At 38.0% G+C, this 22,321-nt stretch overlaps 1 protein-coding gene across 2 annotated transcripts in view; it reads left to right on the top strand.

Moving 5' to 3' along the window:
• The window catches only part of tsnare1 (T-SNARE Domain Containing 1), a 150,179-nt gene that overhangs the window by 64,327 nt on the left and 63,531 nt on the right, over positions 1-22,321 (top strand). For both annotated transcript variants that reach the window (XM_059567091.1, XM_059567092.1), the window contains exons 5-8: positions 2,013-2,103; positions 2,325-2,399; positions 2,896-2,952; positions 7,751-7,906. In XM_059567091.1, the coding sequence (XP_059423074.1) occupies positions 2,013-2,103; positions 2,325-2,399; positions 2,896-2,952; positions 7,751-7,906 (379 nt within the window). The remainder of the gene's footprint in view (positions 1-2,012; positions 2,104-2,324; positions 2,400-2,895; positions 2,953-7,750; positions 7,907-22,321) is intronic.

A 22,321-nucleotide genomic window follows, 5' to 3' on the forward strand; every position in this document is an offset into this window, starting at 1 on the left:
GTACACTTCTAGGCAGGAGAAAACTATGCTCTCTCCAAAAATCTCAGCCAGCAATATTGAGTCCAAGCATGCAGAACCTTAGAGGAGTGAGTCATTGTTCATGTTCAGCCTTGAAATGGCCCGATCAGGTTAAAAAAGTGCCCAAAGTCAAGCTTTATGGTTGAACTGCTCAGCCACGTTCCCCTATTCTCTGGCGTGTGATTAGAACGTTCGTGGACTTCTGGCTTTTTTGTTCACACAGCACGACTGCATCTGCTGCTATTGTTACAGGTGCTTTTCTGCTCGACTGGTCTCGTTTCTTTCGTGGACTGAGAATGACAGTGACATGCCCCCACCCATAACGAATGCACGAGAGATGTATCTGCCTGACACCTCTCTCCTCATTTCCTTCCTCGCTTTTTAAATCAATATTTGAGTGGGAGGTGGGCCCCACGTTCACTGCCACATATCTCTGGGGAACAGGAGGCACTATGGCCGGTGGTCTTGGTTTGGGTTTTAAAGGAAGGGATCAGACTGGAGCAGGGCACAGACACTAAATCAATGGCCTTATCCACACTCCTCGCTCCACATGAGGAGAAAGTGGAATTTCTATCAGGAGATTATATTTGTTCACCACCTTCTGACTCGTTGGCCCCTTTTTCTCTTCTATCTTCCATCCAGCTCAGAACTGACAATAATGTACAGCAAGGCTCACGTTTTCAATGTCTTTAATTCTCTCACTTTTGCCTCCTTTCCGGTCTTTTTTTGGCCATTTTTCCTCCTTTTTCACCCCAATTCCAGAGATGGATTATGACATTGACGTACCCAGGGCACAGATGTCTCAGGGGCTCTTCACATAGGAAGCATTCTAGCGTTAAAAATGGCTAGATGGAGGAATAGAAGTGAACCAAAGGCGCGTCTATGGGTGCATGAAATCCCATCAACATTTATCCCACCCCTAGATCGCTTTGATTGGTCAATGGTTTAAAACAGACATTGATTCAGTGTGCAACATGTCACATTTTTAACTTGCAAGCACCTAAACTTGATATTGCTGTCTTATTTTGCATAAAACAGTCCATATTTTAAACATAAGCTACAAAACTGGGATGGGCAAATTTTGGAATAAAATATTATTTTCAATACATGAATGCAAATTTGAATAAAATTTTGGATCACAATGACAGGAAGAGGAATTGTTCGTCAGTTCAAAGAAATTTAAGGTAATGCATCTTTCTGTCTACTCAATATACCTTATAAAAAGGCCTTTTAAGCTCTAAAACTTTTTGTATAGCCAAAATTCAAAATTTGAAGAACTTGGCACATATATTTATTAATTAATTTGAATTTCATTTAATTTTAAGTTTACTTAAAAATCTACATCTGCAATTCTACATCTGGTTTGCTACGCCAGTTCAAATTCAACTAAGTCTTGGAATTGGTTCTCAATTAAAATCTGAATCACAATTCTGAAATCTAGTAAATATGAGTGATTTCTGTAATCTTTTAGGGCCCCCTGTTGGTTTGGAGCCTTATTCAAATGCTAGACAGTACTCTTTCTTCCCTTTTATGTATGCAATCATAAATATCACCCTCTATAAACCCAATTTATGCAATCTTGATTTCTTTTGCTCTATTAATCCATTCAGTACAGTAAACCTCTCATTGCGCTGTGCTACCTTCCCTCCGTTTGATTTGCTGTCTTGGTACACAACGTCTAATCCTTTGCTTCTCCTCCGGGACGACAGATTGACTCCTGCCTGGAGCCTAAAGCCTTCCTGACATCATCTGAGCTCTGCAGTCATGACACACAGTCTCTCATTGCACAATGCTGTTCCTCTGTCGCAAAGTCATTAATATTGATTTACTTAATTGGTTGAGCCTAATCCATCCAATAGGGCTGTAAACCTTGCCCAGCTTGGAGAGCATTGCACCTTGGGATAGTTGATGAATCGTTTTGAATCATCTTCTGTGGTTTGTGAAGCATGATTACCTGTCTTCTCACCCCTCTCGCTTTTCTTTCTCTCTTTCAGACATTCCACACAGCAGCAAACCAATAAAGTAATAACAAGCACAAGCCAACTTGTTAAACAACTCACTGACATCATCAGCGGGTCTTCACGGGTAAAATAAATCTTCTCTGCATCTCTCATTTTTTTTTCTTTGCTGAAAGAATCATTCTTATATAAGTATAGCCAGTGATGGTGCTTTATGTCATGAATGCCAGCATTCCACTAGCATTTGTACTGACAAAAATAAAATGTTTTCATGGTAAAGTTACTGTATGGTGATGTTAAACTGAACCAATGTTTATTTTAAAATCATGCTATTTTGTTTCCTCACAGCAAGACAAGCTCCGTCTGACAAGACTCAACACAGAGCTATCCGATTCTGTGCAGCGTTATGGAGACCTGCAGAAGGTACACACAAAACACTGGCTTTCCTTTATTTGTCACAAAATAACAAACATGATTAGGCTGATGAACAGCTGTCAATCTTGATATTAGAAAAAAGTGTCAATTAATATGAATTAATATGTACTTTTTTTTTCTTTTAGCTATAAAAAATAAAATAAAACTGTTGTAAACAAAAAACAAAAATTCACTCAAAAATTTTTTTTTTTTTTTTGTCTCAAAAGTTTTTTTTTTTTTTTTTTTTTTCACAAAGTGAAGCAACTACACTTTATTTTTTACCTGCCAGAGAAATGACCCTATTGAGCATGTGTTGTACAACTGTAAGAACTTTCAGTTTTAAAATAGTCCCAGTCTCCTCGACTATATGTGTGCAGCCCATTCTTGCAGTAATAATGTAAACCGGTGAAAAGAAGAATCCACTGAACTTCTCTTTAGCTCAGCTGCTGTCACATGTCTGGCTGTATTTGCATATTAATGTAATTCTTTTTCTTTTCTCTGACAGAAAATTGCAGATCGTTCGAGGGCCTTGCTTCCTCCTGCACAAAAGGACAGGAAACAGGTGAGTGGGCTTCAATATCTCAGTCCAGAGAGAGTCCACTTCTTCCTCTTTGTTCTTTCATGAGCTCTTCGACATCCTTGTAAAAATAAGATAAAGAGTGTGACTCTGTGTGTGATTGCGTGTGGATGAGGAGCTCTTTGATGCCCCTCTTTTCTGACCACTTAATTTTCTAGCAGGTCAGATATTAATTGTCAGAACTTCATGACACATACAAACCTCAGTCCTCATATGAAGTTTGTTAGGAATCTCAATGCTTTTTGGTACTGAACGTGCAGCCCTGGTGATCAGAAGGTGGTCAAAGATCAGGGCTGGAAGGAATATAGATCCACAAGAGAAGATGCATAACCTGTATATATATATATATATATATATATATACAGGTTATGCATCTTCTCTTGTATTTATTTATTTATATATTCATTTATATATATTTATATTTATATTTTTATATATATATATATATATATATATATATAAACATAATAACACATGTTTGATGACCCCCAGAATATTTTATAGTATGAATATATAAACAGGTAATATATTCAAAAGTGCTGTCAGTGGCTGGAAACTTAAAAGTGATACATTGGTGGGGAAAGGGTTAAAACTGGTCCTTATGACTTATGTAGTCTACTTCAAGTCTTCTGAAGCCAATAGATAATTTTTCTTAAATCTAATATGGTACCATTAGATGTGTCATGTCAGGTTTGATGTCAGTGATGATTGATAATCTCACCGTGACATGCCACGTTATATGATGTAAATTTATTGTTTGACTTGTATGATGACAGTCATACATTGTATTTTATGACAGTCTTTTAATGGTACTTTTATGTGTTTTTTTTTTTGGACCCCATTCACTGAGTGCACAGTTAGTGAGTTTTTCATGTTCCAGAATGAAGTAAGTCATATAGCTTTGAAGTGAAGTGAAAGTGGGAAAATTATGACAGAATTGTCATTTTTGACTAAACTATTCCTTTAACCCCAAATTTCTCCAGAACACATGATATCTTAAATTGCATTTAAGTGTAAGAACAAAAAGAAAACATATTGTGGAGAAGAAACAAGACGGCTTTAGAATGACCACAGATAACAATGCTTAGTGATTTTCACTCTCAATGGAGGAGTTTCATTTGATGAAACACACTAAAACTGACATCATCACCACACCTTTTTTTCTTTTTTCCTTTTATCCCCCCTCAGATTCAATCAAACTTCAATTTTCAGTTCATCTAAGTTGGCTCAAGGATGTACTGATGATTGAAAGTGCTGACTGAATGATAGGAATTGTGTTCAATATTACCTGCAGTACAACAGCAGCTCAGATTGTCTCAGCTGTTATGTGACTATAGCACATACATACACACTCATGTCTTACAATCTCAGGTCTGTTAAAATCCTCTCTTATTCTATTCCCTTCCCTCCTGTCGCTCTCTAGAGATGCTGCTTTTATGCGTGACTCTGTCACCTGCGGCAATGTCTCTGATCTTCCATCTCCTTCAACAATCCCCCCTGGAAACACCCGACCAGAGCAATCAAACAGGATGTGCAGTTCTAATAAGAACGCTGATAACACATTCCAAAACAAACAACATGTTGAGTTGTTAGTCAAGAGTAAGACGTTATTAAGGAGTTGTTTGATCGCCAGGTTCTGCCGGAGTCTTATTTTTATTTTTTGCCTGAGTTCAGAAGAGAACATGGTTTGCTATCAGCACTGCCAATCTGTAAGATGATTCATGAATGTGACTCACTATTACGAACGGAAAAATCACAGCGGTATAGGCTGTTATTAAAGTACTCATGTAAATCATATGTTTAAATGAATTTCTCAACATCAAGTGTAATTTGTTATGCTCACTTCCCATTGTGTTGAATAAAAAGAATAACAATGCGCTGTTTGGTATGGGAGTCTGTTTCTATAAATAAGATTAATTTATGAATTTGTTATATTGTTATAACATTTCTTTCTTTCTTTCTTTCTTTCTTTCTTTCTTTCTTTCTTTCTTTCTTTCTTTCTTTCTTTCTTTCTTTCGCAGTTTGGACTCTTTATATCTTAAACTTTAAACTTAAAATCTGAGGCATAATTACCTGAGGCAGAAACAGGCAGACAGATTGTCTAGCTTGAGTACTAAGATAAAACAGAATACAGACAGACAGAATACAGAATACAGACAAACTTACTTTATGTTAAAGCAATTATTTAGCATCAATCTGTTAAATGTGATAAATGTTATTTGTTTAAGTTTGGGCAGAAAGTCATAAAGTGCTTTATCACCATGTTTACACATACAAACACTATTTAAAAAAAATTAAAATAAAATCCAGTCAAATGACTGACAGCTATGGCTGCCAAACAAAAAATGTCAAATTAAAGTAAAAGGTTGTAATTGAAACAAGGAAAGATCTGTAAAATAAGTTTTTACACTGTAAAAAAAAAAACCCTTAAAAATAGTCAAATGACTGTCAGCTACGGCTGCCAAACAAAACCCATAAAATTAAAGTAAAATATCTTAATTGAAACAAGGAACATTTTGTAAAAAAAAAAAAAAAAAGAAAAATCTATAAAAACTTGAATAAAAATTTCAGTAAAATTGTTGTTTTTGTACGTTATTTCAATTAAGATATTTTACTGTAATTTTTATTTTTTAGTTCAGCAGCTATAGCTGCCAAAGAAAGTGCACACATAGTGCATATATGACATACATATATGATAGTGCAGACATACAGTACATAGAATTATACAGTAGAGATGAAATATAGCACTAATATAAGACAACTAGAAAATTAAATAATGCACTACATACAGAAGTAGAAATATAGAGTAATAACCTATAATTTTTTTAATGAATATACAGATATGTTATTTACAAATGTAGTGTTTATTTAGTTTATAATGTTAAATGTCCAAATGCTCTGTATAAATGTGTCAGTTATGATAGACAGTGTATAGTTATGAACTTTTTAATTGTTCAGGCTGATTTCATTGCATCCTTCATTATTGGTCAACATACAGAAATAATTGTGTTTAACACTTGCACTAATTCAGGTCTGGAACGCTTAACATGAGAGTCACCATTCTACAGCAGATAACCATATGCTAAGAAATGTAATCATCTTTCTCACTTGTTTAACATTTTGCTCTTCTGACAGGAGAAAAAAAAAGTTAGAAATAACCTGAGACCTATCAATTCAAGAGGAGAGAGGGAGGATGCTCTGTCTTTGGATTGATTGGCGGAAAAATGGCTCCACTGATATAAATAACTTGCTCTTTGCTATAATTAAACCATCGCTCAGCTTCATAGACACAAAGACTGCTGACTTATGTTTGATGAAACTTTGTAAAAAATGTATTAAAGTTACTGCAACTGTTGACTTCATAGGAGACCCCTCTCTGTTTCTCATAGGAATCACATATGTACATGTCTTGTAACTTGAATATTGTGAGGAAATTCAAAGTTCATTTTATTAGTTTATTAGTTATATTTGAAATAGTTTTTTTATAAGACTATTTACATTTTTTCAAAAGAATAATGTTAATGGGCTTTTTTATGTGGTACAGTTGATCAAAATTCAATTAAACTTAAAATATAATAAACTTTGAGACTAAATTTTAGGGCAAATTATGCATCTGAGATACAGAAACAGATTAAAGGATAATTTATGTTGTAAATCTTGTCAATAGATGAGAAAAAACTCCAACTACAAGCCACTCTATGACCTAATAAACAATGATATCCTCAGTGAGTGGGACGACAACAGCCGCGCAAAGAAGATGATGTTCTCAGAGTGGCATTGTGCTGGACCGAGATGTATTGGATGTGCTAATTCTGAGAGGGAAGAATACAATGAGTCATCCAACACATTGCAAAAAATAATAGCACGCCTCGGGCCTTTATCGATGTCATGCATATGCAAGTTAAGAAATTAGCAGATCAATGTGGCTCTTTCTAAGTGACCAACTCCCACCTCTTCAACCTTTAGGCTCACAGAGAGTTCGACCTAAATGACTAACAAAGGCGGCAGGCGCTTCCTTTGCGATTCTTTTGCTGCAGTATGAGGTGGCGAGTGATTATCATTGTATTATATTCTCCACAGCCGTGAAATGTCAGTGCTTTGCTATTATATAAGATGTTTACAAATGGATCTCAAGGAAAGTTTTGTCACTTCTAATATAGAAGTTTCACCAAAGTCAGGTCTGTGCAGAGGCGGTTCTGGGGTCAGTGAGTATTCAGGGCATGCGCATGGAATCATCCTTTGATTAAATACTACTATGGTACACTTTAAAATTAATGTTACAATGAAGTAGCCATCCAGAGATAAATGTTCATAGTCTACTGACCTTAAGGCCCCGATGTACTTCAAGCAAAACCGAAGAACAAACTGGTGTGGTGTAATTTGAAACAAAATCAGGCCAAAATGAAGTTTGTTTGAAACAACTTGCCAAAGCAAACTTTACAAAAAAGTTTGCTCCAGCTGGTAAACATCTTTAAACTACCATTGGTCTACCATTTGCGAAGAAATGTCCTGTAGTGGTCAGACATCTGCGAATTAAAACAAGAACACAATGGAGAGCTGCTTTATAGAAGAAATTGTAGTATAAGTTGATATTGAAAGTGACACTGACTCTTTTTTTTCATGTTTACTAAAGCTGTTAAAACAGCATTACAGTGTGTGTGTGTTTATAGCATATCTATTGATGAATGTGAGCCTTGTATGTATTCTTAAAACACTGATGAAATATTATCTCTGTGTGTGTGTGTGTGTGTGTGTGTGTGTATTTGTGTTTGTGTGTGCATAGAGCCTACAGACTCCATTCAATGAACTGGTTGAAGAGGGGCCATTGTTCGGAGCGGGGGAAAGCGTTGAGGGTGATGGTCAAGCATTCTTGTCAGAGATCAGTGAAGAAGATGTGGAGATCCTGAGGCAGAGAGAAGAAGCACTACTGCACATTGAGGTAGGAGCTCAATAGCCACAACCACTGAAGATCTAATTACATTAATAAGCCACGCCCAACTCCTCTCAGCTTTTCATTATTAATGAGCATTTATTTTCCTCATTGGCAGAAATTTTAATGCACATGACCATTAAAAAGTTTGGGGTCGGTTTGATTTTTTCTAATCTTTTTCTATTCTAAATATCGACAACTCCTGCCAGCACAGAGACTCAAACCTGCAACTCTGTAACCATTAGGCCACAGCTGCCTCCAAAGGAATAATTAATTCCTGTGATGCAAATCTGAATTTCCAGAAGCCATTACTCCAGCCTTCACTATCACGTGAGCCTTCAGAAATCATTCTAATGTGCTGATAGATATATTTAATAGCTACATAAGCATTATATCAGGATCTGTTTATTGTTTTAGAGCCCTAGAAAAATGTTGATTTTTGTCAACATCGGTGCCCTGCACTGTCCTTTCATTCCAGATTTCAGACACACTTGAAAAGCACAAACATTGTCGTTGGAAAGAACAGCATTGCATCACTTACATTTCCATACAAACAGAACCCTCATCTTTAGTAAGTCTTTTCTATCGAAGCTTTCAGGGTAATTTTCCTGGGACTCAATAGTTTGGTTTATTTTTTTCTGTCTAGTCACAAGTACACAAGCAGAAGGCTTTTCATACACCGCTGAAAAACAGTATCACATTGCTCCAATGAAGTATGTCTTGTCTGTAGCAAAACAGCTGTTTTCCTCCAGATGTGCATTTGCACAGATGTGAACCTGCGATAATGGGGTCATTCTGTTTGTCTTTGACATCCGTTTGGGCCAATTTCAAAGCCATTTGTTCTGGACGTACACCGTGTGCTGGTTTCCTTTGATGCAGGGTGTTCAAAGAAAAATATGAAAATGAAATAAATGTCAGCCCGTCGTGATTATCGACAAAGCTGGAGAGAAAGCAAATCACGCCGATGGCGCATCAAAACAAATGGCTCTTTCTTGTTTGAAAAGCAGGGAGTTGAGAAACGAGAGGGGCCAGACATCCTAATGACTGATGACAACCTCGAGAAAGCCTTGAAATGAAGACGTATGGCTTTTCCCTCCTGAAGACCTGTCTGAAGTTCATAGACGCTCACTTGCTACTGCAACTACCGCACCTGGCTAACAGACAGGCGTCAAACAATGTCACGTCCCGAAGCCCTCTTAATAAATTCCCATTCATCACATGGACAAAACCTGAAAGGCTCAAACAAAACCGACAGCTTATTTTAGTCACAGAGAAATTTGAGTTTTTTTCAGGTGATCAGAAGGGTTATCGGAATGAGTCGGTGCTCCGAGAGCTCTGACGCAGGTTCTGGAGATGTCTCTGCCTCCGAGCCTAACCGAGCTGATCATATCTGACAATGTGCTTTTCCTGTCTAGCATCTTCCTGTCTTCCCTACCCCTCAAACCTCCAGCCCCGTGCCGCCTCCTCACGCAACTCCGCTCAAGTGAATCACCAGCATTTGCAGCCCTTTCTGAGCCCTACTCTCGCTTTCATCCATCTCTCTCTCTCTCTCTATCTCTCGCTCTCTCTCCTGTTCACTGTTAGATGGGTTCCCGAGGGAAATGGAGAAGATGGAATGTCTGTTATCCGTGTAAAGTACAATCAGTCCCCCCTCTTTCTCTTTCTCTCTCTCTCTCTTTCCAAAAGCTGATCTGTCCTCCTGAGTAGTTCACATTTACTCTGGCAGCTTGTGCGTTCAGGCGAACCCTTCTTCAGAGAACCGTGCAAAGGGACGGACACGCACACACAAGCCCAGTATAGGATTGGTGTGGGGGGGGGGGTTATTCCACACGTAGTTGTGGATTCTCCATCTTGATTTTCTATGAGGCGACCCACAAGGGTAATGAACTGTACCTCTGGGATGACTAATTAGATTTGGATTCACCCTATATTGCAGTAAAACGACAGACACATTTGAAGGGAGGAGCAAGGCTCCGCCCTCCACCGTTTATGACATCAACACCAGACGCACCTCACTGACACTTTGGCACTGGCCATCATTTCATCAAAATGAATTCATAAAAAAAAGGGAAAACATAGGGCATGACAAAGGACAACTTTCAAGGGGAATCTGAATGCAACACCTGGCCCATCCAGGAGAAAAAAATACAGACACGTGTCTCCCCTGCAAATGTGTCCGGTGCATCCCTTTTGCCCTTCAGTGAGAATTGGAAGTTAGTGGAGCTACAGTAAATGATGTAAATGGGAGACAAGCACTGCTGTAATCTGTTTGTGAATCTCTAGTAAAACTCTTTACTTTAGATTGAAAGCGTCTACTTATAAGATTCCATGTACATTTTACTATAGACCAAACCTTTATGACAGAAAATTGATTTTTTTTGTTTTGTTTTGTTTTTTTCTCCTACACAGCAATGAGATTGAATTGAGAGCAAAGTTTTCTGCTTCTCTGATGTTTCCATTCAGAAAACTCCCTTATAATCTATTATTTTGGCTCCAAATGTGTCCCGAGTTTCCAAAGTGACAGTGGAGGTTTTAGTTTTGACTTGAGTGTTGTGCTGCTTGATGCATTTTTATTGGAGACATGTTGTTACTAATAGGTTACTGTTTTACCAAGCAGTGCTGTTTTTAATATAATTTTAGATATATCAGATGCCAAGACCTTCAAGTTTCACCTCAAGATTCATCTAAAGTTTTTAAGTTAAAGTTTTTATCTAATGTTATGATTTCCAACCTAAAGTATTTATACCATTACTAGGATTTAAAAAAATACTGATATAAGATTGTGTTCATAATTTTAAATTAATTTATATCCAAACCAAGTGCTTTATAAAGCCTTTTAAAACCGGTAAAAGCACCATTTGTTTTCTTTATGGGCATAATACATTATATCTAAGGTGTTTGTGAGTTTCTGTGCATGTACTGTAACTGTATGGACAGTATGTATTAGCACATTATGTTATCATGTGTTGCTGTACTTTGTTCTTGTGCCTTGTACATGTAAGTTGTTTTGATGGTGGCCAGTCAGAGAACATTGCATGCTTTATCTACCTTGATGCATCAAGACAAGACGGGGAAGTCGTGGCCTGGTGGTTAGAGAATCGGACTCCCAATCGAAGTGTTGTGGGTTCGAGTCCCGGGCCGGCAGGAATTGTGGGTGGGGGGAGTGCATGTACAGTTCTCTCACCACCCTCAATACCACGACTGAGGTGCCCTTGAGCAAGGCACCGAACCCCCAACTGCTCCCCGGGCGCCGCAGCATAAAAAATGGCTGCCCACTGCTCCGGGTGTGTGTTCACAGTGTGTGTGTGTGCACTTCGGATGGGTTAAATGCAGAGCACAAATTCTGAGTATGGGTTACCATACTTGGCCGAATGTCACTTCACTCACTTCACAAAGTCCCCTCCCCCCCCACTTGCTCTGTTAACCCATAACTCTGAGCTTGGAAAGACCAAATCCTTTACAACACATTTTCACACTTCAATATAGATGCATAATTGGGAATCGAGAAATGTATTTTATTAAAAACTTGTATACCAGCAAACAACCTTTAGCAACCAGTTTAATTCCCAAACAAATGACTTTATGAATCTTTTATTTTCAGATATTCAAAAATCAGTTAGAGCTGTTACTGCTAGTCATTAATTTAGTCACGTCCGACTGTCGTAACAACATACTATACATAATGCAAATTGCCAGTCTAAAACATGGAAAAGCATTTACAGTACAAACACTCTGTAAAGCATGGGGATTTCACTATAGTAACATCTAAATCGCATTTAATACTTAAGTATGCCCATAATGTGCTATTATTTCAGGAGCTCTGGTTTCTTGACATTGATACATTTTTTAGTTGACAAAACAATGATTTTAACATTTTTAATATATGGGAAAATGTAGCACTTAGTTCAAAGTATGCTCATTTTCTACATTATATATATACAAAAAATACAGTATAGTTCTACATTATACTAAAATCTAATTTTAGTCTAATTTTAGCAAATGGACTAAAGTGAATGAAAGATGACAAAACGAGAGTAAATGTAAGGACAGATCTTTTTCAGTCATCACACACTAAAAGACTTTTATGACCAAACTAAGAGGATCTTTCTGGTTTACATTTGCTGTATTGATTTATTTTTCGGAAAGTAATTTCTGTTCTTTTTTAAACATTAATATCTGTCTTGCTTTTAGTGTTTGCCATTGGCTTTATTGTGCATCCCAGTGATACGCCTCTGATTATTTTTTGTTGTTGTTTATGAGTCACAATCAATAGCAAGTGCTGCTGAGCAACTCATATTCCAGTCCTCATCTAAAACATGAATGCACAACACTCCCCCTACCATCTCCTTTTTTTCTCCTGTGGATAAGATGCACACACACACACACACACACACACACACACACACACACACACACACACACACACACACACACACACACACACACACACACACACACACACACACACACACATAATTTGTGCCCTAAGACTGTGTGCTTTGAGTTTTGAGGTCCTTGGCCTGTGACGGAAAGGAAACATTTGATTTTACATTATAAACCGTTTATTCAGCAAGGGCAAAAAAGAGACGTTTCACGCTTAAGCCCTCAGCAGGCTGCGCACGGAAATGTCATCATTTTTGGTGGGGGTGGGGGGGTGGGATCTGTAAGCGTGCGTGTAAATCTGCTTAACAGTTTTTCTGCTGTGGCACTGACACCGCTTCCTGTTGCCCGTTGCCTTTGGGCTGGGGGGGGTGATGTGGGGAGAATCTCATATCAGCGTTAAACACATTTATCTAGGAGAGTGAGTGAAATAGAGAGCGAGAGAGAGAGAGAGAGAGAGAGAGAGAGAGAGAGAGAGAGAGAGAGAGAGAGAGAAGAGAGGCAGGGGAGAAGGGTGGTGGCTGGGATTCTGGGAGGAGGATGGAAGGCAGCATTAAAAGTGAAAAAGCAAAGTGTTCCACGTTTCAGTACTACAGCATTACATTAGAGCAGAGGTTTTTAACCTTTACAGGCCTAGAGATCCTCCAACCACACTCTCTGCCAACCTAGTGACCTCCAGTAGAAAAGATAAAGTTTCTCGGAAGCAGTTCGTAAAATAATCAAATTTTACCATTCTATAGTGATATGCTAGACATTTAAAGTAAACGAGACACCCCACTGAAAGCTTGTTTTACCTTTGTTGTACTTAATGACATTAAGTGTTTTATTTAAAAAAACAAACAAAAAAACAAACTACTAATTGCTTGTTAGAATGCATATTGTTAGCATATTGGCTATTTATTAGTATTATTAGGCATATATTAATGCCTTAATCTGCATAACCGGTTTCTTGATCCCTTAACCCGACCCAAATACCAAAGCTTAACAGCCACCATACGAACTATTAATCAGTAGCAAGTTTTTTTTAAGGAAAAATGTTTAGTAAATATGTGTTCCCTAATCTAAAGTGTTAACATAGTATAACATTTACTATAGCTATATTACTATACATATTATTTAGATATTACATTTAAAAACAAATACTGCGCACCAGTAAAACTTTCATTAGATAATGGTCAATTGTTGTCAATTTTGAAATATATAGAAAGATATTCTTATGTTTTTAATGTAACATTTTTATATCAGTTTACGGAGCTCCCTGCCGAATCTCATGAACTTCCAGGCTGAAATCCCCCTGACATTGAAGTACAAATTCTAGAAAAAACATGTCTGGTTAGTTTTCCTGCTAAGCCCAATCATTTTAAACTAAGGCTTGCATTAATTGTTTTTACAGACAGCTGGACTTTTAGAGGCCTTCTGCTGATGCATTGTCATTTAAGACCACTTTTTGTGGTCCAACTGCAAAAGCCCCACCTGTTCCTTGAATCCTTTGAGCTGCAGCAATCAAGCAATAAATAAGCTGCCAATTTGAATGCACTGAGGCTGTTAGACTGGCAAAGATCAAAGTCTTCTGTGTTAGCACAGCAAATACAGCATAGAGCCGAGCACCTCCCTTTCCTAAAACAAAACCTACACAGCGAGCATAATTAGCCAGCATCTCCCCAGGCACTAGCTTAGCTGGCGCACTCTTCTCCACTACTGTCAGAGCAGCAATGACGGGCATCAGTACAGCTATCGCAAACACAATATGCTCTTTTATTTTCTTGTTTGCAAAAATCAGCCATTTTATGCGCAGTCCCTTGACATCATTCTGGAGATTGCTTTATGATTCTGCTTTCTTGGTGGAAGCGGCCTTACGTAATTCTAATTATGCCCCTCAGGACCATGCAGGCCACTCAAGAAGACTGAAGAACATTTAAATGAAGAAAGAAGAGGTGCACAATACAAAGATAAGACTATCACTTGGAGCAATAGCTCACCCAGAAATTAAAGTTTTGTCATTATGTCATTTCAAACCTCTGTTGTTTTATTTCAGTCTAAAACAAAAGGAGACATTTTTTAAAGATTATTACACAGCTTTTGCTTTACAAAGACAAGCTCTCAATCTCAAGAGAGTTAAAAAACACACCATAATACCACAATAACTGCTTGTAATATATATAATATGTACTATTATTATTACAATGGTAGTTGTCGCAGCAGCAGTAGTAGTACAGTAATAGTACCTTTATTTTTTGTTAAATAAATATGATAGTTTTCCATTTTATAGAATTATTGTTATTGTTGTTTTTTTACAGTAATGGCACCTTCTTATTTTGTGTTTATTTTTTACGAGATCTATCTATCTATCTATCTATCTATCTATCTATCTATCTATCTATCTATCTATCTATCTATCTATCTATCTATCTATCTATCTATCTATCTAACTGTATATGTGTAAATCATCTATCTATCCATAGCTTTTAAGATACAACAATGAAAAAACTCTTAGCTTAAAGGGAGTAAAAAAAACAACAACTACTGTAGTACATATTTCTTATACCATACAATACTTGGAATAATATGAAGGAGACTAATATAAATAATGATTGGATTGGATTTTTGGGGCAAACGGTCACTTATGGAAAGGTCAGGAAGCAGTAGCTGAAAGAATGTTTTTTTTGTTTTTGTTTTTTGTTTTAATAGCCATATTTAGATATTTTTTTTCATATTATGTAAGATTTCTGTGTGCTTTAGAGCATGTGCTGTGCTTTAAAGGGCAAATGTTACACTATTCACACAACACTTGTAGTCCATAGCTCAAGTGAAGTGTGTTGTATTTAAGAGTGAAATTTAGGGCACTTATGGGTCACCAAAAAAACCCCCCCAAAAAACATGGGGTTTACTAGATGTTTCTGTGAGAGCAGCACAACCTGACATTGAGCACAAGCTTATCTGATACTGAGTTTGACTGACATTTCAATCTGTCTGTGGCCGGTGTAAAGTGTAGTTCTGCAAGCTGGTACCTCTGTTTTCTGATCAGAAGCTGATGAAAGCCTGGTCCATTTATCTGACCGCCTTGTATTGCACAGAAACGTTAGTGACATAGTCACTAATGTTCAAAGTATATTTGATTTTCTTATATATATATATATATATATATATATATATATATATATATGACATCTGGTTCAGTTGAAGTCATCTGAATATGAGGCTTAAAGATGTTTATAAACCAGCATTCTTTTTCAGATTTCAACCATTTATTTTTGAACATTCAAAAAAAATAAAAATAACATGGTAGTAAATGGTGATGCAGCCGCTGTGGCATTCACACAGGGTTGGTCTCAGACTTTGAGTGAGAGATAGACTGGCATTTTGGAAAGGTAGAACAGCTGTAGGCTCTGTTTGGGTGGCGGGCTTCTGAGGAGACGTGCAGCAGGGGTGGATGGATGGATGACTAGAGTAATGACAAGTGCTTCAAGCAAATGATGACTAACACACTTGCAGCATATGCATTTCATATAGAATTTAAAAAGTGCATTGATTTGACAATGAAGTAAGCGGTGCACTTAAGAAAGCCATTCAACACTGCAGAGCCTGTATCATACAATAAAACAGCACAAAGTAGTCATGGAGCCAAATAGCATTGCTTAGAATTTATAAGTTATTTATTTGAATGATAGCTACATTTATTTAAATTACAACACCAGTGCTCTGCTGGGTGAAGAAATGCTACATTCCCTGGCTGTCTCCTGTTAAAGTTACGGTGACAACTGATAGATGTTATTTCTGGTAACACTTTGTAATACAGTGGCATTTCTTTCTGCAGGGGGTCTTTCTGCAGTACTAGTAGTACCAACTCAATTTAGTAACTTCTGAAAGCTATCAGAGGCTCCAGTGCATCTTTGTGTTTCTATTTCAAAAGGCAAAGGTTTATATTTCCAATGCGTTTTGCGTTATGCTTTGTACATTGAAACATGAGTCTGTTGAGTGCTTAAAAACAATGTTCGAATGAAAACTTAAAGCACTTTTCCCACGCCCTTTTCAAAGCAAGGTTTGTTTAGTAGTAAAATATTTAAGAAAAAAATGGCTATCACAAAGTCGCTAAAGCTAAAAATAAAAACTAAAATAAAAATGTTTCACATTCACAAAATAGTTAAAATATTTAATAGGGATGCTACAAAAGCTTTTACTCTGGTATCAAAAGTGTTAAAGAGAGATTTTTAGGGTTTTGTATATGTTTTTCAGAGACATGTCTCTTCAACTGTCAAGCCATGTTGATTAAACTTCACTTATGGCAGTCTTTAAAGGGTGCAGCATCATAAACTGGTCAATTTTCTTCCTATATGAGATACAGAATGCAGACAAAATGGTACCACCACTGTGAAGAATTGTCTGTCTTACAGGGTATGTTGTCTTTTTATATGCTGTGCTGTAGATGTGACAGTACGTGTGATGATTTATGATAAAGCCATAATCTGATATTCCACTGCTTCACCTCATTTGTGTGTATCACCCACGCATTAGCTCCCCTCACAGACCAGACTCATAAGCAAAACTCACTTCAGCGACTTTTACCCTTTACCTTTTTTTTTTTTTTTTTGGGAGGCTGGAGGTTTAGAATTTTTGTGTTATTCACTTGGGCCAGTGGATGTTTAAAATAAACAATCTAATCTATCCAATCCAATCCATCTATCCATCCATCCATCCATTGTTTTATGGTTTAATGTCCTGTTATGTTAGGCAACCATTGCAGTAAAGATTGATGAAGAGCAGATTATTTGTAAGCCATTACTGTCTTGCATTTAGAATGCTTTTTGCTATTGCTAGGTAGTACTTTGTTAGGTAGTAGCTTATTATTATACAGTATATGAACAATTTATATATATCATATATAAGTAAGCTTATAATACGGGTGAGTGAATAAACGATTATGTAAAAAATAAGAAACTGCATAAAATTGAGCATACAAAAGTATTCAGTAAAATGTTGAATTTAAAAGAAGAATTTATATTCTGACAGATTTACTGAAATTAGAGGAAAATTTACTTCATTTGCATGTTACCAGTCTGTGCATTATGAATAAACCAAATAAACATACTGTGTGTGTGTGTGTGTGTGTGTGTGTGTGTGCATAAATTTGTATATTTCAATATGGCACTAAGTGATGTTTTGGTGGTGCTGAATGAAAGTTGTCTTTTGGGAGTATGTTGCCCCTCAAAACTGTTTTTATCTTTCTTTTTCACTACAGGTGCCCCCACTCACTTATTTCTGATGGTCAGAGCTCTCAGAGCTGATTGTCTAGCAGTGTGAGCGAACATTCTTTTTCACAAGCTATTATGAAGCTATCAGCCACCAACTGACTGTTCGAGTTTTTTTTTTTTTTTTCATTCTATCATACGCAGTTCACGCAATACTTTCTAACCCCCTCTTGGAGTTACACACGCCCAGCTGGCAGCTTCTAAATATGGAGATTTCAGGTTGTTAGCCCCAGGGGAGCTTTGATACATGCTGGGTTTAGTTGAGGACTTGAAATCAGAAACACAGAGGGTAGTCATATCATATTATCTTCACCTAGCGTAACACGTCAGCTTCATCCAGGGCACATTTCAGCTTTTATAAATGCATAAAAACAATGCATTGTTGCTTGACCATAGCTCCATGTACTGTGATATTTACTGCAGTGAGGTTATCACCTCTATATAAGGAACTCTGATTTCACCTGAAGCTATTTTATTGCAAGTGTTCTTTTTGCAGAGATACGGAATGTGGCTCATTCTGATTTCCTTTAAATCAGTAAACCATTCAGGAAAACAGATTGCAAGAAGTGAATATTATACTTTAAAGAAGAATAAATCTCTCTCTCTCTCTCTTTCTCTCTCTCTCTCTCTCTCTCTCTCACTTACACACACACACACACACACATATATATATATACATATTATTTTTTATCATTAATTACATTAAAATTGCACGCTATTAAGCTTGTGTGGAGGACCATGGGTTTGTTTCAAGCCTTCAGATCCCAATAGCCATTTTGAACCTGTGCCCAGTCATTTTGTTGGGCCTTTCACTTTAGATTATCACCTTTTATCAATGACACTGCCAGGATTGCACAGGGTGTACAAAAACTCGGACTGAAGCCAACATATTCTTTATTAAGAGACATTCATTTTGTTCAGAGCTGCCTCATTGTGTTAGCTTAAGTAATAATAGTGTAGTTTCAATTTAAGGAGTCATTTAGCAGATATGCTTAACCAAAATGACTAAAAATACACTTATTATAAGACAATCCCCTGGAGCAACCTGGGGTTAAGTGCCTTGTCTTTTGATTACCTGCTCTGAGCTTCAACCACTGCAGCCCAGTTTTGTATTTTTAAAGGTAATGTGTGTCAGTTTGTTTCACTGTTGAAATACTTTCTCCTTATTTTTTGCTAGTACATTGTCCTAGCTTAATGTGTAGAGGCAACTAAAAGTAGACAATTTTTGTGTTTATCTCCCAAAAAGTAGAAAATATTTGATACTTTTTTCTTTTACCCCTCACAGTATATTCAGTGTCACACTATTCAGTGTTATTTTTGTATAATTCATATACTACTGTAGTGTTTAATATTTTGAATTATTAGTACTTTAAACATTTTAATTAGTTGTCATATGGCAAGTTGCCATGGCGACATTTATTAATTAAAATTAGTTTCTTTTTCTTTTTTTTCTCTCTCTATTTTTCCATGTAATGTTTGTGCTGTGCTGAAAATCCTTTGCTTAATTTGGTGTTCCTGGTCAAAAATTACCAGCCTTTTAATAATTCCTTGTAAATTTTGCATTGTGTTATGTTGTCACCAAATCTTATTATACACACATATAATGCTTTTTTCCACTCAAAAACTGAGGCGAATAAGCTGAGATCAAGTCAGTTCCAAAATGAAATACAAAACCTTTGCTAATACGTAGGTAAGTAATGATATAGCATAATGAGAAATTTGTCCATTTTGACCAGGAGCAGCACAAGTGTAACAAGATGGGGAAAAACATGCATGAAAAGTAATATATATATATATATTATATTTTTTTATATATTCTTATTATTAATATTTTCTATCTTTTTTTCTGTTTTATTTTATTTTGGCTTTACTTTACTGAAAATGATTTTTAATAGTTTTAGCTTCAGGTTTAGGCTTTGTAATCAAAATCAACACTCTTCACTGTCAAAAAACGCCTCTAGGTTACGTATGTAACCCTAGTTCCTCGAGGGAACGAGACGCTGCGTCGAAACGATTTGGGGAATGCAAAGCGTTTTCGACGCAGTTCGAGTTACTGAAGAGAAACAGTTTTTTTTACAGTTGTGTTTAGGGATGCGAGTGGAGCAGAAATGGCTCATTCCATCTTTGAAATTATTCTGTTTTATTTTAAATTTAAAGGTTAAATTGACTGGTCATTTTTGGGACTGGATAAACAAAACTTTTGGTGCATCTTTCAGCAGTAACACCAGAGGGCTCTCTTTTGACTGAAGATGTATAAAATGTCAAGTTGGACTTTATTAGATTATTTCACAGTATTTCACATACTGTATCTTGTCCATCCATCCCCTGTCTGTCAGTTATTTTAAAGTGGACACAAACCACAAATAATTTCTCAACTCACTGTGAAATCTCAGCAGCCCTGCAGTATATAGTCAATCACTACAATTCTCCTATCTGTCTTTTCCTCACACAAATCTCTCTCTGAGCTTTCCTCAGTGTTTTCTTGTCTTAGATAAGCCGTCTGATGGCTTATAGTCACTCTCCAATTCGCTCCTGTCAGTCTGTGCTCCTGCAAAACTTCCTGGCATGTTGCATTCCTAGAAGTGTCAGTCATCTTCTGTTTGGGAGAGTGTGTTTTTTTTCCCACGACATCGATAGCCTTATCAGTCCACACATTTAATTGTGTGGCTGCTGCTGTTGCTCTCAGCGGCTCTCGCTAAAGTGTGTGTGCGTTTGTGGTGCAGTTGCAGCAGATGTCTGACATTTTGTATCTAATGAAACAAAGGCGGACCCTTTGAGTCCTATCAGACCTGTGTTCGCACGCTCTCTCCCTATATCTTGTTCTCTATCTTTCTCTCTCCAGATGAAAACAGAATGATGTTTGACATTGTCATAATACATGAAGCGGAAGCAACGATGCAAGTAACTCTTTATTGAGGGTCAAAAGACACAAAGAAGTACAGGAACTCGGGTGGGCTGGTGGTGCAGGGACTAGATGGTCAGATGGTGCTGGTGAAGACAGGAGACGGTGAATCCAGTGACAGTGAACATCCAGACAAGATGAGACAAACACCACAAAGACACCGAACAGGAAACTCGAATCAGGAACAGGACTGGAAACGGCACACGATGACACACACTGAGGAATGCCAAACAACGATCTGACAAAGAGAGGAGAGTGCGATGAGTCTTTATAGGTGAGTGAATTGGCAGCAGCTGATGTGGGGAATGAGATCAGCTGGCGTGCTGATCAGCAGGAAGAGCGGTCACACCCACTCACACACACACAGAACAACAAATACACGAGACATGAAGAAAACAGTGAATTCATCAACCGTGACAGTACCCCCTCTCCTAGGAACGCCTCCTGGCGTCCCCAGACTCCCTTACCTGTCGATTGTAATCATCAATAAGGGAGTGATCCAGGATATCTCTAGCAGGAACCCAACTTCTCTCCTCCGGACCGTAACCTTCCCAGTCCACCAAGTACTGGAATCCACGTCCCCTCCACCTTGAGTCCAGAATACGATTAACCGAATATGTAGGTTCCCCTTCTACGAGTCGCGGCGGGGCCGGGACAGGCGTATTAATACGAGAATGAAACACAGGTTTTATTTTGGAAACATGGAATGAACGAATGGAAACGTGGCCACCAAAATCGTTGCTTGACTAAAGATGTAGTGCGACTGACTCCTGGATGGCAAGCCACATTGGAACAATGCCCCCACTGAATAACGTTGGACTGTAATCCCTCTGGCACAAATAAACGGTTCGGTGGACAGCCGACCGGAGGCGTTACCCCTTGTAAGGCCGTCTTGACCTTCGATTGGACCTCCCATGAGAGTGTGGAGATAATTAGGGTCTCTGGAAAAATGCACTCGGGAGTAGACGGGTGATCGGAACGGTCAAAAATGCGTGATAAAGAATCGGGCTTGATGTTCTTGGAGCCCGGGCGGTACGAGAGAGTAAAGTCAAAACGTCCGAAAAAAAAGTGCCCACCGAGCCTGCCTGGAGTTCAATCTTTTAGCGGTTCTTATGTATTCCAGTTTTTTATGATCGGTCCAAACGATAAAAGGTACCCCCGACCCTTCTAACCAGTGACGCCATTCTTCCAATGCTAACTTGACTGCCAACAACTCTCGGTTACCAATATCATAATTGCGTTCGGCAGGGGACAAACGGTGAGACAAAAACGCGCATGGATGCATTCTGTCGTCTGCAGAAGAACGTTGGGATAGCACTGCACCTACCCCCACCTCTGACGCATCGACCTCCACCACGAACTGACGTGATGGATCAGGGGTAACTAAGATGGGGGCTGAAACAAAGCGGCCTTTCAGTTTGGCAAACGCAGCCTCAGCTGCGTCTGACCACCTGAACGTAGTTCTGGGGGAGGTCAAGGCGGTCAGAGGTGAGTCTAGTTGGCTGAAATTGCGAATGAACCGCCAGTAGAAATTGGCGAACCCCAGAAACCTCTGTAGGGCCTTACGGGAATCTGGACTTGGCCAATCCACCACAGCCTTAACCTTCTCAGGATCCATACGCATTCCCTGTGTACCCTAAGAAAGGAACAGACTGTGCATGAAAAGCGCATTTCTCCACCTTGACAAAAAGCCCATTCTCTAGCAGCCTCTGAAGCACTCGTCGAACGTGCTGCACGTGCTCCTGGAGAGAAGAAGAAAAAATCAATCTGTCATCCAGGTAGAAATATATGAACTGATCGACCATATCTCTCAGCACGTCGTTGACGAGTGCCTGGAAGACTGCTGGGGAGTTGGACAAGCCGAAGGGCATGACCAAGTATTCAAAGTGCCCCCTG

This window comes from Carassius carassius, chromosome 15 (assembly GCF_963082965.1).
Source record: "Carassius carassius chromosome 15, fCarCar2.1, whole genome shotgun sequence".
In the NCBI taxonomy this organism is placed as follows: Eukaryota; Metazoa; Chordata; class Actinopteri; order Cypriniformes; family Cyprinidae; genus Carassius; species Carassius carassius.